This window comes from Drosophila montana, unplaced genomic scaffold, assembly GCF_035044405.1.
Source record: "Drosophila montana isolate Dmon_TW-CO22-7 unplaced genomic scaffold, ASM3504440v1 contig_920_1, whole genome shotgun sequence".
NCBI lineage: Eukaryota > Metazoa > Arthropoda > Insecta > Diptera > Drosophilidae > Drosophila > Drosophila montana.
This window is the reverse complement of record NW_026999206.1, coordinates 1,285,549-1,301,086: the sequence shown is the minus strand read 5'-3', so window position 1 is coordinate 1,301,086 and position 15,538 is coordinate 1,285,549. Positions and strand designations below refer to the sequence as shown.

The following is a 15,538-nucleotide window of genomic DNA, read 5'->3' as shown; positions in this document are numbered from 1 at the left end:
CAAATAACAAAATATAACGGAACTCCATAGCTTAGTACTCTTCCGTGGGCCTCAGAAAGACTCCCTTCTTGTCAAGATAATTATTAATAAAAGTAAAGAGTTCGTCACGGACGATATTATCGAATAGCAATTTGTGTCCAACCAAATTGCATGCAGCTGTTTCCCTGGCCAGGAAGAGCTTTGTTATCTGCAAATGTTCGAATTTTCAGCCTCAACTTTTTCTGTCCGGTTCAGGATTATGACCGCCACAGGAAGACTTACATTTTCCAGATAGCGTACGAACTCGCCATCACTCAGCCGGTAGGATCGACGCACATAAGTTAGACACCGTTTAACATAATCCTTCGTTTCAATTGTGAAATTCATCCGATTGGTTGTGGTAATATTGGTCAAATTTATGTCCATTTTAAATTATGATAAACACAATTTTGTTAAAACAAGATCCCGCTGCTGTTTCTACGTCCTAGAAAAATATGCAATACAAATAGTGCTGTAAAATGTCGTGACGATATTTAAAGCGATCGGTGAATATCCTGCCACACTGAGCGTCAAAAGCCCTGCCAGATCAAACCAGCATTTCGATGAGAAAGAATATGCAACAAACTCAAAAAGAGCATACATTCGTTAACTTGTATTACTATTAGACTGTTAAATTTGCAATTGGTAACACGCCCGAAATTAATATGTAAATCAAAAAGGATACGCCACTTCGAATTTTTTGTTCAATTGTCACATGGACAAGCCAATAACTGATAACTAGGTGGCATCTTGCACGAGTCTGACAAGCTGGCAATCTCAGATCATCAAGAACTGCACGAATGTGACGTCATTACCGCTAATGACATAATTGCAATGTCGGTATAATGATTGCTGCAAGTTTTAAAACAAATTTACATAACAAAGTGCGTTCAGCGTTGCTGCCGAATTCTCAGTTGAATCTATTAAATCAATGGAAATTATATCCACATAACTCTTTTTTAAGTGAACGATTGAATATTTTGTAATATAAGATTGGTGCTATTAAATGCAGTGCAAATTTTAAATATTTAACCGTTACACAGCTCTAACAAACTTAACGATTAACATGTTTTATAGTTTATTATTTATTTATTAATTAAATATAAAGTTTATTAAGACGAGTATGACTGAAAATGAGTGTTGTTATTTATATGAGCTTCGAAAATAACGGTTAACAAGTGTGTGTACGAAGTGTACATAGAAAAGAAAGAGATAGCACTTCAAACATGAAATAGAAAATAATAGGAAATACCTTAAGATTTTTTCTTTTCATTTAAAAAATATATTGATAATCAGGACGAATTTTATAAAAAGGTAGCAAATAGGTAAAAGGGATCTTCGAGAATAAAGGTTAAGTATATTACATACACAGAAACGAAAGAAATAGGCGATTAGATGCAAAGTGAAACTTGAATTTTTGTTTTACATTTTATTGAACTATATTAAAGAACAGTTGAAAGGCTTAAGCAATTTGTATTGTTATAAAATTTGTATATTATTATGTAAATTACACGACAACACATTAAGACGCGTGGTGAGGATGGGTTTTATAATGATAATCTGTGAAAAAAAAAACATATAGAATACATCATCAGCAGACTTGCGGGGCAAACTGAACGAGTGCTTTGATACGACGCAAAAGCGCGGTATTAAAGTTTTTGCATTTCAAAGAATATTCTTCGCTGGCAGTGATTAGTTGGGTGCAGAATGTTTCATTAAAGCTCGAGATAAGCATTTGCTTCAGCTGCGTTATCTCATCCTGAGAGGCGTTCAGTACGGACATGTTGTTGGGATCTATTAGACGACAGAAATGTGATAGTTATTATAATTTTGTTTATGCCAGTGGATCAAGCAAATTTGAACTTACCCAAACAGGTTTCGTTAATGGAAGTACGATTCTCCTGGGAATAGATGACCGCATTGCGGAAATAGAAATCCAAATGTATCCAGAGCAGATATAAATTCTGTTCAGCTATAAAAACGGCCAGCAACAGTTCGTTGTGTTTCTCATTGTGGCGCTGGCTTAATTCCAAATAGTTTTGCTTGCCTGCAGAAAGCAGAATATTTAGAAATCTTCCTTTTTTTTTTATATAAAGAGTAAGTGGTTGTTGATAAACATCTTCATACTCATGTTCGTGAAATAGCTCATATATACTATATGGGATCTATTGTATAGCTTACCGCTGGGTCCAAATGTTATGTTGGGCAGGGAGGCGCGCTGCTGCACCAGATTGTCGGCAATTGATTTTTGTGACAGAAAATAGGCAATGGAACCTTTTAGCTGATTCAATATGATCTGCATGACGGCAGTCAGTTTCTTGCAGTCCGATTTGCCCGAACTACAATGGGATGTAAATGGTATATTAAATTACACATTTTCGGAATGGTAGATATATATCTTACAGCGGTGTCACATCATTTATCATGGTTGTGATCAGATATTTGGAGGTGATGCCGTCCCGGACATGGCTGGTTACGGCATGGCGGCAAAACAATGATAGATTGGCGGTTATGTCTAAAAAGAATTTAACATGCTGGCTCTTTTGCTCCTCGGACAGATCCGGCAGATCGGTCTGGGTGCGCTCCTGGTGCAGCATGCGTCGTATGGTCGCCTCATTGATTGTAAAACGACCAAATACGACAATCATCAGCTGTTGCAGCCGGCTCAAACGATTGTTCATCTCGACATCGTGGTGGATATTGAGGCACTTCTCAATTGTGGACACATCGTAGGTTGTGGTGCGAGCAAACAGATTGGTGACCGTGGCCAGCAGCTTTAAGTAGCCCAAATGCATAAATGGGGATGCGGCACGCAGCATGCCCTCGATCATTTCAATGTGGGCGAACAGAAAATTGAGCACCTGCAACGATGCGCTATTGTTGCTAATGCCGAGGGAATCAATGATGCTATCGCATAGCGACAATGCGGGCATCAATATCGAACGAAAACGCGCATCAATGGCTGGCATAAAATTGCCAGGAACATTACGCTCCAGTTCGCTGGCCTTAATATCTGGCTGCATATCATAGATACTCATATTGGAGAGCACACCGAGTGCACCCTCGGCAAGGAGCAGGGTGGCGCCCTGGTGTGTTTGCGCCATTTGCGTTAGGAATGCCATGCACGATTCGTATACGAAAAGTGGCCTCAAATTATGTGGCATTGGTTTGAGCACCTCGCGCAACTGCTCATCCGATTTGGCCAGACTGCTCAGTATATGCTTCAAATAGCCACGCTGGGCAACCGTGTCGCTTAGCGTGCCAAATGCGCGCAGCTCGGATATGAGGTCCAGACAGGAGAGCGCCAGCATGCTGCAGACATCGTGCCCAGTGATGGCATCATGGCAAATGGTGTCAATCAATTTGTCGCCCATGCTGCTAATTATCTCGGCGGCCATTTCCTTTTGAAACATCTCCCCGCCGTCTGGGCTGCTCTTGGCCTTATAGCCGTCCGTGCGGGCTAAAAATCTGAGAATTGGGCAAAGCATTAGCTGGCTTATATTTGGGCATAAGGCATCAATAATTAATTAAACTTACGTTTCATCGTACTCCACTTGCGCCTCGCTCCGAACGCGCTTCACAATGCGCAGGCAATTGAGCAGCGAGGCATACAGATTGATGCTCAGCTTCTGTGACTTGACCTCGCAGGTCATGATCCAGTCGATGAGACGCTTTAGTATGAAGCGTAAATTGCTGCTGCTGCAGCTGTTGCTGCTCATGTTATTGTTGTTGTTGCTGTTATGGTTGTTATGGTTGTTATTGTTATTATTATTAATAGTATTGTTGGTATTGTTTGTGTTGTTGTTGTTGCTGCCGCTGCTGCTGCTCCTTCTCTGATGCGAATTCCTCTGGCTGCTGCTCTCCACAGAGCTGGGCATATCACTTAGACAAACCACATTGCCATGCTCGTCAAGGGAACGCTGATCCTCCAGTTGATAGTAGCAATGCCTCAAATTGGCGGACAGCAAGAGCATCGTATCCGTTACCTGTATGGAGATCTTAATCAACGGCTGCTGTGGCTCCACCTTCAACATGATCTTCTCGATGATGTCGATAATATGCTGTTTGCGCACACTAACCGGCAGCACAGTATCGGGCATTATGCTGAACAGCACCTGGACGAGATTACACCAGGCGCTCATATAGCTATAGGTTGCAAATCTCTGCATGCGCACCCCATTCAATTGGATGGCATATTGCAGCAGCACGGTTATCTCATTGACAATCGACTTCCGCTGACCGCTGGCAATCGTGCTCTGCACATGACGCAGCTCATCATGGAGTATATCATGGAGCTTGTGTATATTTATCATGCCGGCGCCACCCATGCTGCCCTTTGCCTCGCAATCGACCAGTAAATTGGTCAACAGGCGCTCATCGAAAAACTCCAGACTGGGCTGGACCAGCGTTTGCGTCTCCAGCGTTAGGCAGTCAAGCAAACGATTCACATGGAGTCCCAACGATGTTGTCTGCAACATTGTACGACCGGCGGGCAGCACATCACCAAAATGGTTGGTTGACGGCGGTGTCAGCATATTGTTGCTCATCTCCAGCGGCAAACTGTGGCCATTGCGTTGCGTCTCCGAATTGACGGCCAACAGCATGTCCGACAGCAGGGCATAGCGTGTTGTCTGGCCGTATGTGGCGGCCAATTTCATTTCAATTGATACACAGTTCATCAGATGGCTCATCGCATGCAGTATATTATCCTCGCCGTAATGACGGAACGGCATTGCGGTTAAGTGGCGCAACAGAAAGTCATTGCAGGTCAACCGGAAGTAGCGTAATATCGCCTCCGAGGTGCGACGATGGGCGCACAGTCCATGGAAGAGATGATAAATCCGTTCGACTATGTGGGCCGTGTGCTCGCAATAATCGTCGCTATGACGCTGTTGCTGTAGGGTAGAGGACTGTCAGAACACATAGTGAACATTTGGCTAGTAGCTAGACCTACCTCTAGATAACGCTCGAGCAGCAGGACCAGCGAATTGATGCAGGAACAGTTGACGTCGAGACCAAGTTGTTGCTTCTCATTGCCCAGAAAGTCGCGTATTACATCGATGCCAAGCAGAAAGTAAATAAAATTTGGCATTGGCTGGCTAAGATTGACTTCAAATAGTTCAACAATAGCCTCCTTGATCTGCAGCTCAATGCGCTGGGGCTTGCGATAGTCGAGCGCCTCCAGATCCACATGCAAATCGGTCTCATTGAGATTACCATCGAGCGCATAGCCAAATTGATCAATGCCAAGGAATTGATCCGTCAGCTCATCGTCATTTAGCGGCGAGCCGCGACGCATATCCATTTCGAGGCATTCGACAAATCTCTGACGTATCTCCAGCTTCTCAGTGCTGCCATGGGCATACATATTCAATATCTGGCTGACCACATCCGGCAGCATGCTGACAGCGCTCAGGATCTTAATTGAGGCCAATGCATGACGCGGCAGCCAACTGTTGAAGGTAACAAATTTAACAATATTGAGCACATAGTCGGGACTGCGGCTGCGCGGATTCAGATCGAGGAGCATGCGATTGAGGCCAAGCAACAATATCGAACAATTGGCCGTTGCATGAGCCTCGAAGAAGGCATTCTGTTTGGCCAGGGCCACCTCAAGCAGCAGCAAGGCATAAAGTGCGCACTCCTCGAGCAACTCCTTGCCATTGAATTGATTGTAATCGTCGAGACGTTCGCGTGCCTCCTCAATGATACGCAACACCAGACGCAACATATCCGATTTGACCTGCAGTTGGAGCATTATGTGATAGCCCGGATACGCATGCTCATCGCGTTGTTCCAGAAAATCTGAGGCCTTCGGCCGATAGCTGGCCAACAGAAAATACAATAGCTTCAGACATTTGGCGCCCACTGCCCATTTCTCGGTGGGATCCTTATACGCACGATTGTAGAACTTCAGCAATATGGATTCGACCACAAATTTCAAATACGGATCATAGCCGGGCTTGCGCGGACCACAGCCCAGGCTGCGTGGCATGTGTGTGGTCATCAGCGTATACAACAGCTGGAGAATGCCGCGGGTCAGCTTGTACGTCTCCAGGCGGCTTTCATTCTGATCAATTTCCTCGGCCAAACTAAACTCGGCATGGGCACTGGACACCATCGTAACGGTGGGTATGATTTGCGATTCCTCCAAATGAAACCAAATGGTGCGCGCCGTCTCCTTGGACCGACTGAGCGCGGCCAGCGTAAACAATATTTCGCCCTTAAGCATCACCGGCGTCGAACAGGCCACCAGGCCGAGCAGCACCTGCGGCGTCTGCCAATTGGCCTGCTCACAGAGCATAATGCGCGAAATTTCATCATTCTCAGCGACGGCCTGCATAATGCCCATCACAGCAGCCATGTGTTCCGTTTCACGTGGCGTCATATTACGTGGAATGCCAGTGCTCCGATAAATCGAATCTCCCGCATTGGCCATGCTGTCGAAATCGGTGCGCATGTTGCTGTAAGGGATACAACAAAATATTAGCATCAAATTTCCGTACATGCAATTTCTATATAATGCAGATATAGGCGAGAAGAATTGTTAATTGATATCGTGATTGGATATAAGACTGAGTTTCATAAAGACATCTACAAAAACGAAAAAGCTTTTTATAGGATATACATATATACCCAAAGGTGTCGTAGATTCCTGCTGGAACTTATATTAGCCTTCAATATTAATAGAGGGATATTAATTCTACAGCACGTACTTGAAATAATTGTTGAGCGCATTGAAGAAATGATCCCAGCTGACGGCATAGGTGGACGACAAGTTCTGCGAATTCTTGAGCAGATTGAAGGCGCAACGTGCCGCAAATTCGGTGCGTGTTAAGCCAGCAATCATCTTCAAGTACGATCTGAACAGAGTTTGCGGCAGCAGCTCGCTGGCCAAGCGTATAAACTTGAACAGTGAGACGGCGCGTGAGGTATTTTGGACATAGTTGGCGACACCGTTGGCTGTTGTTGTATCCGTTGGACCCCAATATTCGTTGCATAGCGTAATGGTGGCACGCTTATCGCCATACAACTTGGCCACGCACAGCATCAGCAGCTCAAAGTTGACATCCAGATTTGGCGGCGGTTCGAGCCCTTCATTCTGAAAACTAATCACCGTGCGCGCTGTCTCATCCGCACGACCGCGCAGCTCCGATACCTTAGCATGCATAAAATCTATAAAATCCGTGATGAGCAGGTGTAGGCGGCGATAAATGAATTCGGTTCTGCAATGTATTATAATTTTGACAATTTCAATAGTTAATCCAATAATTAACTGCATTCCAGAACTCACGTATAGACCACATTCTTCTCCAGTAGCTGGCGATAGAAAAAGGTAAAAACATTTGCCGCCAGCGCCTCGTCAATAAGCTGCTCATCCCGATTGATAAGAGCGCCAGCATTGGCCTGCAGCTCGCTTGGCGCCTGTCGCAGACTGGCCAATGTCAAACCAAAGCTATACTTGATAATGGCATCCAGATGCTGCGTCTGCCAGCTGTTCTGCGCATAGATTGCCTCATAGAAACACTTGGCATAATCCGGATCACTCAGTATGGGCAGGCGTGCCGTATGCGGACTATCGCATTCGGTTATCAGCAGCACGGATGTATCGTAGGCATACAACAATGCCATCAGCATGATTAGGGTTACGTCGTCCATGTTGCCGGCGGCATCGGTTGACTTCGTATTGGCCAAATGCTGCAGCAAACGTATGGCAATGTTTTTGGGCAGGCCACGCTGAGCGGACCAATGGAATAGGGCCATGGCCAAGGCTTTGCGTGTGTCCTCATAGAGGGCCAGAACCTGATTCTGATGCTTCTTTGAGCCAAAGGCGCGATTTTTGGTCAGTAAACTAATCTGTGTAAGTGTGTTTGTTGTTTAGCCATTGATGTAGAGTCTAATATTGGAAAGCATATCATATTTACCTCCCTCTCCATGTCCATTTCAGCCAGCAGTTCCAGCAGACGCCCGAGTATGTTGGAATCTTCTACCAGATTCTGGCAGTAGTTGTTGATCAAGGCGGTCATCTGCAATAAATTATGATACATTATGTATATAAATATATATACGTTGATATACTGCTTACCTCTCTGGGCAGTTCGGTGCTCCAGGAAACGCCGCTCACAGCCTGAAACATGTCGCGCAGTGTACAAGTGATCGCCTTGCGTCCATCATAGTAAAGCAATACGGCGACCAGACCGCGCGGTAAGCCCGGATGATGCACCTGTTGACGCTGTGCCGTGCAGAGCAGCTCCAAGGCAAATATCTCATCCAAATCAAACATATCGGACAAGATGATGGCCTCGTCAATAATTTCCTGTGAGAGTTCCACTTTACGCGACTGCCCTGCCAGCATGACACCCTCCAGCAGCGCATTGCGCAAGTGTGAACGGCTCTTCTCACTCTTCGGCTGCGCCGCAGTGAATCACAGACGATGGCAGAAGGGGTTGAGGTGAGAGCGGTTTAGGTTATGTTGCTTGTCAGTATTTTGAGTGTCTACTTACCGGATTGCGCAGAAAATTTGTAAAGTTCTGTTTGTACTTTTTGAGGCACAGCTCAAAATCGGCCGTGACCTCATTGGGATTCCTTATGGCCAACTGGCATATATCGTACAGACGCTTGTACGGCGTCCACATGTCCTCGAGCACACCACCTAATTGAGGCGACATGTTCATTTTAGTTATTTGTGCTATAAAAATCAACTACATACCATCCATTTTATGTTTGTGCTGTGTTTGGCTTTAACTCTCAAATAACTATAAATAAAGCTTAAGCATAAAACGCGGCAAATATCTTTACGAGCGGCTGCTTGCCGGCTTGCAAAACTAACAATGTCGATTAACGATAACGATAACTGTTGCATGCAAAAAAAAAAAATTAGAAACGGAAAAGAAACCGTACCAAGCGAATCGCACAGCTGATTATGCCATCACTAGGATCCAGTGTAAACAACAAAAACACATACATATATTTCGCTGTTGTTTTTGTTTTCGTTATTGTTGTTTTGGTTATTACAAACACCAAACGATGGCCAAGTTAAGTGAAACAAAAATACCAATCGCAGAATTCCTGGAGGCGTACAGACGCCAGCCATGCCTCTATAATTCCTTGCTGGACACCTACAAGAATCGTGTGGCGCGTGAGGAGGCGTACGAGGCGATCATCAGGACGCTCAAAATACCGCAATTAACTGTGCTCGATATTAAATTAAAAATTAAAAGCGTACGCACCGTTTACACAAAGGAATTAAGGATTTTAATGCGCGAAAAAGAGCTGGGCAGATGCTATGAACCGAAGCTGTTTTGGTTCAGGCGCGCCGATTCGTTTCTGCGCGCCGTTTCGCTCTCCCACTGTAAACGCGTAAGTCTCCATGCAATTGGCATAATATATTTATGTATACATAAGCATGTATATGTGCTATATTGATTTAATAGGTCAAGAATAAGGATGCTGATGTGGACAATGTAAGCGTAGACATCAAAAAGGAAGCACCACAAAGAATGCTGGTCAACGCTTCTGCGGAGCTAATTGAGGATGCGTTGCAGCAGCGGCAACAGCAGCAGCAGGAGGAGGATAGGGATGAGTTGGAGTCGTCGGTGGGACAGCCAGATGACGCATATAACACAGAGTTGAATGAGCATCCGATCAAAACGACTGTCAGCACAGGCACAAACACAAACAAACCGCCAAATGCGAGCAGTCAAACAGATGATATGCCCAGCGATTCCTCCACACGTGCGCCCAATAAAAGCGAACTCATCATCGATGACTCTACGCTGTGCATTATGGAACAAGAACAACAGCAGCAGCAGCAGCAACAGCAGCAGCAAACTCACCATCAGCAGCAACAGCAGACGGCGCCACGTAAATTAAAATACATGACTTATGCGCAAAACCATCAGTCACAATCTCAGCAGCCACATCAGAGGCTGTCCACGCCGTTTGCTTCACCATCGCCGTCGCAGCAGCTGGAATTGGGCTCAGCCACAAATCATGGCATGTGCTTTTCTGGCTCAAATGGAGCGGGACAAGTTGCCAGCAGCGATGATGATTTGTTTGTTTTTGGTCAAAGCATTGCCTCACAATTGCGTACAATACCCGATCCCTATTCCCGTTCCGTTGCCAAGCTGCGCATCCAACAGGTCTTGTTTGAGGCCGAGACGGGACAGAGTAGCGAAGCAGTCAGTCCACACTTGCATAGCTTTTAGCCAGGACAAAAAAAAAACGTGGACTCTAAGTCATGAATATATAAAGATGTACATAATAAACTTATTTATTTAATTAGATTAATTAATGTACATTTTAAATGCATTAAGCTTCAAGAAACTTAAATTAAGTCATATATTTGTTCGACGCACACTTAACTGTATTAAATAATATTTATTTATTGTTATATATGCATGTATATTTATAAATATGAACCAAATATTCGAACTAAGTAGTAAAATTCAATGCACTTCCTTGAACGTTTTTCGCACAGATTTTAACATTTAAATAATTGAATTTTAAAATTTACAGTGTTTGTACATGTTATCATTATTACTATGAGCCAAATATTGTAATTAAGTTTTTAAATTATTAAGTAATAAAACCTGCAACATAAAGAAAGAGCAGAATTTGGATCTTTGAGAGTCTGTTGTGAAATAATCGTGAGATTCAAGATCACACAAGATCACACACTCCCATTCTACTTATAGGTATGTTTATTGATTGATGCAAAATGGCTAATTGTTCGAAATTGTTTCAAAGTAGGCCCTGATTTTGCTGACTGTAACTCAAATAATTTCGGCTGACTCAAATTTGCGCTCGTAGTAAAGGATTATGTTATTATATCGTGTCCATACATCGATAAGTATTCAAGCAGTTCTACCATATTGTGCAGCCCTCAGTTCGCTTAAAATCAGTGTTGCATATCAAGTCCGTTTGGTGAAGGAGCGAACTCAGAAGAACGGAACCAAGTGGGCCACATTTAAATAATTATATAAAAATGTTGTAAGTTTTGGCTAATAATTATATGTCAATTTAGTTTTATTTTTACACAAACCCAAATTATAATAACTATATATATATAATATATATATATTTACATAAGCTTTAGGTGCCGGCTCAAATTAACCAGTCAGCTCTATGCCATCCTGATATGTAACGAGAATAGAAATTGCGCATAAATCCAGCAACTAGCAATTGTTTTGTTTTTGGAGAAAAGTTAATATTTTTAAGGGTAAGCCAACAAAATTTAAAGAATTTGCCATTTACTATACTCATTCAAAAGAACACCTGCGCTTGGTGAACCAACTAAGCTCGCTCGCATTGAAGTAGTTCACACAATCGAACCGATTTGTTCACGAGCTGCCCAAGACGACAGTGTTGTTTCTAAAGTATAAGTGTGTAAGTGCGTGCTGAGGGAATTTTACAAACTGAAATTACAATTGTCAAACCAAATAAGAACGTTTTTAGATCGAAAATAAGATAACAATAATAGCAGCAATATGCTGCGGTTTAATGTAAATGTAAGTATCGATCATACATTTTTTACATAAATGCATTTACGCATACACATGCATGCTGCATTGTGTAGCCTGTGGCAATCTCTTTTTTCTTTTGTTACATTTTTTTTTGCGACTACACGATTATTTTGATATTTCTTCGGCACTTTCGGTTTTTCTTTTTCTTTTTTTTGCACTTCGTGCTACAAAATTTGCCGTCGTGTGTGCGAGAGTGTGCGTGTGCTGGTTTCGGGAGAAAAAATACTCAAAGGACCATTAAACTGTATTAAAAATGAAGACTAAGCAGGTAAAATACGCTATGCTGCTGCTATTGCAAAATGCTGTGAAGTGCTCGCTCATTATATATATGTATGTGTATGTATGTACATATGTATGTGCAAACATGCATACATCGTTGTATGCGTGTTGATATGTCCGACCAAAAAGGCATTTGTTGCCATTGCTTAAAATGCAACAACCAAATATTGTTGCCCATAGATCTCTTTATATGAAATAGCTTTCGTGCAATACACGGACACAAAAAACACGCAACAAACACACGGGCAAACACATATGTATGCATTTGTTGCTGGTCTTTTTCGGCGAATTCATTATTCTGTTGTGGTTGCAGCTGCAGCGGCCGCGACCGCGGCGACGTCGACGACAACCAACGACGACGACACCTAAGACTCGTTGTTTATTCTTAAGTGTGCTTCGCAATAGGAAGAAATTAATAGAAGTTATAAACAAGTTGTGGCTTATATAGTAACTCCTGTCCTAATATGCTCCTTATTTGCGTCTGTTTGTTTGTACCCTATCTAAAGCATATAATAGGGGCATTCCTGCAGTTTACTAAGCTGCTGCGGTTTGAGAAAGGGATATAAAACTGTATGTTTATTTCTTAGAAAGCCGCCAATAATGGCAACCAGTAACCAAACTTCATTGTGTTTCCTTTAGGAGTTCCAAATTTAAAAAAAAAAAAAATAAATAAAAAAAAAATTTGGTCACACGCACACACACAAACACACAGCAAGTGGGGCCAGACTTTTGTTCCCTTTGATTGATGTCAGTTTGAATAATGAACAGCTGACGATTATCGATAACATTTCGTCTGCATCGGCAGGTTAGGCAAGTCATTTTCTTTTATGTTGTAAATTTCTCATTATTAGAGGCAGCAGCTTCGAAGTGTGTTTATTTTAAGTTCGGTGCTGAGGCAAGCAGGCGGAAGCAGTACCCTAATTGTTGTTACTCTCGCACAAATAGTGCGCGCGCGCGCTATTTACTATTTTAATTTATTCTGTTTTTAATAATTTTATTTTGTTTTATTTTTTGCCATATTGTTGCTAGTTGAAATTCACCTCCAATTGCATGCTGTTTGTGCTATTGTTGCAACTCGCAAGCGAATTTGAGACAATCGGCGGCGACGACGTCGACGTCTTCTTCGCGTCGTCGGCGTCGGCCACAGCTGACAACTGACAACTGACGACGAGCGCAGTTAGTTTTCGCGTTAATTTCATTTTGCCTGGCGGCTGCTGGTGTGTGTGAGCCTGTCAAAATCGCATTTTATTTCAGTGTTTACACACAGTGCGTGCGCCAGTAGGGAATTATTGTGAATTGCATTTTATTACGGCTAACAAATTAACCGCATAAATTGTTTTTCTCATGTTTTAATTTAATCGCTATGAAAATTCTCCATTGCAGTTTATTGAAGACTTTGACGTATAAAATTTGAACAACTCGATGCAAAGCTATTACAAGCAAGAAAAAAACGAAACGATAAACTGAATTTGAACGCATTATAATACGAATTAATAAGATTGAGAAGACAGAAAACGCACCAACTTGATTGAACCAACCACATACGCACGGCGGCGTCGGCAGCTAACGCAGCAGCAGGCGTCAGCCATGAAGGTGGACACCGTTAAACTGAAGAAAGGCTCTTCGGAGCTAACTTCAGAATGTCGCGAATTAATTGATGAATTAACCAAACGACGCACGCGTGCCGAGCTGCTTGAATTTTTGGACACTGTGCACGTTTGGATTTATGGTAAATGTGAATTATATCATTGGATTGAAATATTGGATCGCTTTGACAAAATACTCGAGGAGGCGGCCCGCCATGTCAATGCCAATGAGTTTGTACTGCAGTGCGACACAACATTTATTGAATCGGTGAGTGGTTTACAATTGTTTAAATACTCAAAAGAATTGTATATACAATTGTATATCGATGAATATTGATATCAATTTATATACAGAGATGTTTGTCCAAATAATAGATTGATGTATACAGATATAGATGGATCAAAGTTCATATAACATTATCGTTTTTCTATTTTCACAGGATGTTACTCTGCTGTTGCACGTACTCAATTTCACAACTCTGCTGATTGAGCACTCGTTCTCGCGCCATTTGTACAATTCAATTGAGCACTTGACGCAACTTTTATCATCACAGAACATGGACATTGTGCTGGCCGTGCTGAATCTGCTTTACATGTTCTCGAAACGCAGCAACTTCATTCCACGTTTGCCGTTTGAGAAAAAGGAGCTGCTTATTGTCAAACTTTTCAATATCGCTGAGGTGTGTATCAATTTATCAATATGTGAGATGAAGTGTTGATCTTCTGTTTTCTGCACTTGCAGCGTTGGGGCGATCCAAATTACGGACTATCGCTTAAGGACTGCTGCATTGGTGAGCCAAAGCTGGAGTTCCTTTATCAGCTGTGCATCGATTATGTCGATGAGCATGGACATGCCGCACAGCTTGAAATACCTGACATGATGGATCTCTGCCAAACAGCGGCAGCACCCGAGGTTATAAAAACAATAGCCGGACAGATCTCAAAGCCCAGTGAGGCCATTAAGGTTAGTATCGATGCTAACGGCTGTTGAGTACAATGTTAATGATTATTCGATGTGTACATTTCCTAATCTTACAGATGCGTATTGCACATCGTGTGCGCCTTATCTCTGGCTTCAACAATTATAAGTTGCGTTTGCAATTTGTACAGGCACGTCTGCAGGCTGTGTCCATATTGATATATTCAAATGCGCTGCAGGATAATACAGACAAGGTGCTCTATCCTGGCTTCGGCGAGGAGCTATGCGAACTGATCGACAAGGAGGATGTGCATTTGGTGGAAATACGTGCCGCAGTGCTGCGCACACTCACATCAATGCTACACTTTGATCGCAATCCCAGTGTGCCAAGGTAAGAGAGGGGAAGTGTAGGTTAAATGCATTATATACTTCTAACGATTGATGCTTGAAAAACTATCACATTATTGGCCAACAAAAATGACGTACATACAGTTTTTGAAATTCTATTGATCGATAGATATATACAACCGATTTGTTGCAATAGTTAAGAGTTCGGAATTTAATTGCATTCGATTTTAGTTTATTTTATTAGATTTATTGTTTGGTAATGTTTCTAAACTCTTTTTTTTCTCTTACTTTCTCACTTGTCCTTTCGACCGTTTGCTGCAGCAGAGCTGGATCCCGTTTGATGAAAATTGTGCATTATACGGGCGCTGAACGACAGGGCGGTACGTTGCCGCTGCTGGTGCGCGATTGCATCGATAATTTAACCACACATGGCCTAACGGAGCGTTATCCATTGATATTGGCCACCTCGCTATTCTCGCTGCTTTACCATCTGGCCAGTTATGAGCTGGGCGGTTCGGCACTTGTCAAGAGCGGCATGATGCAGTCACTGTTGCGCGTCATAAGCTGGCCCGGCGTTGATCTGGAGCACATAACATTTGTGACACGCGCAGTACGCGTTATTGATCTAATCACCAACATAGACATCGCACGTTTCCATCAGAATAATGGTCTCAATGTCTTTATCGATCGTCTCGAGAAGGAGATCAAGAGCTGTTGTCGTGCCCTGGCCGAAATTGGCATCACACTGAAGGAGTCAACGCTGCGCGACGAGCACAGCCTCACAGATAAATTGGACAGCTCGCTGGAGCAGGCAGATGATGATGGTAAGTGCTTGAAATTTATAGTTAACTGTCATGCTAAGC

The 15,538-nt window shown here is 42.9% G+C and overlaps 3 protein-coding genes across 5 annotated transcripts in view; 2 read left to right on the top strand and 1 right to left on the bottom strand.

Moving 5' to 3' along the window:
- Positions 1-1,427: 1,427 nt before the first annotated feature.
- On the bottom strand, positions 1,428-8,877 carry Nup205 (nuclear pore complex protein Nup205). The gene is made up of 12 exons (XM_064699277.1): positions 8,729-8,877; positions 8,523-8,671; positions 8,105-8,428; positions 7,944-8,045; positions 7,313-7,875; positions 6,735-7,244; positions 4,973-6,482; positions 3,556-4,913; positions 2,422-3,486; positions 2,200-2,357; positions 1,886-2,065; positions 1,428-1,812 (listed from the first exon to the last, which is right to left on the bottom strand). Exons 1-12 carry the CDS (start codon positions 8,733-8,735, stop codon positions 1,610-1,612), a joined length of 6,129 nt encoding a protein of 2,042 aa, XP_064555347.1. The 5' UTR covers positions 8,736-8,877; the 3' UTR covers positions 1,428-1,609.
- Positions 8,878-8,934: 57 nt separating this feature from the next.
- On the top strand, positions 8,935-10,434 carry LOC135440230 (adenylate cyclase, terminal-differentiation specific). The gene is made up of 2 exons (XM_064699287.1): positions 8,935-9,378; positions 9,453-10,434. The coding sequence occupies exons 1-2, from the start codon at positions 9,046-9,048 to the stop codon at positions 10,224-10,226; spliced, it is 1,107 nt and encodes a 368-aa protein (XP_064555357.1). The 5' UTR covers positions 8,935-9,045; the 3' UTR covers positions 10,227-10,434.
- A 955-nt stretch (positions 10,435-11,389) lies between these two features.
- The window catches only part of HUWE1 (HECT, UBA and WWE domain containing E3 ubiquitin protein ligase 1), a 106,855-nt gene continuing 102,706 nt past the window's right edge, over positions 11,390-15,538 (top strand). For 2 of the 3 annotated variants that reach the window (XM_064699274.1, XM_064699273.1), the window contains exons 1-6: positions 11,390-11,528; positions 13,206-13,676; positions 13,849-14,088; positions 14,151-14,372; positions 14,447-14,718; positions 14,997-15,499. In XM_064699274.1, the coding sequence (XP_064555344.1) occupies positions 13,410-13,676; positions 13,849-14,088; positions 14,151-14,372; positions 14,447-14,718; positions 14,997-15,499 (1,504 nt within the window). In that variant the 5' untranslated portion in view covers positions 11,390-11,528; positions 13,206-13,409. The remainder of the gene's footprint in view (positions 11,529-13,205; positions 13,677-13,848; positions 14,089-14,150; positions 14,373-14,446; positions 14,719-14,996; positions 15,500-15,538) is intronic. The other variant, XM_064699275.1, reaches the window with a different exon arrangement.

What these genes read in the sequence shown, in the direction of transcription:
- LOC135440230 (XM_064699287.1), top strand. Translation starts at nt 9,046, where the DNA reads ATGGCCAAGTTAAGTGAAACAAAAATACCAATCGCAGAATTCCTGGAG. An exon ending in CGCTCTCCCACTGTAAACGC is followed by an intron (nt 9,379 to 9,452) that starts GTAAGTCTCCAT and finishes TTGATTTAATAG; the next exon opens with GTCAAGAATAAGGATGCTGA.
- Nup205 (XM_064699277.1), bottom strand. An exon ending in AAATGGACATGGAGAGGGAG is followed by an intron (nt 7,876 to 7,943) that starts GTAAATATGATA and finishes ACACTTACACAG; the next exon opens with ATTAGTTTACTGACCAAAAA. An exon ending in CATAACATTTGGACCCAGCG is followed by an intron (nt 2,066 to 2,199) that starts GTAAGCTATACA and finishes TGCTTTCTGCAG; the next exon opens with GCAAGCAAAACTATTTGGAA.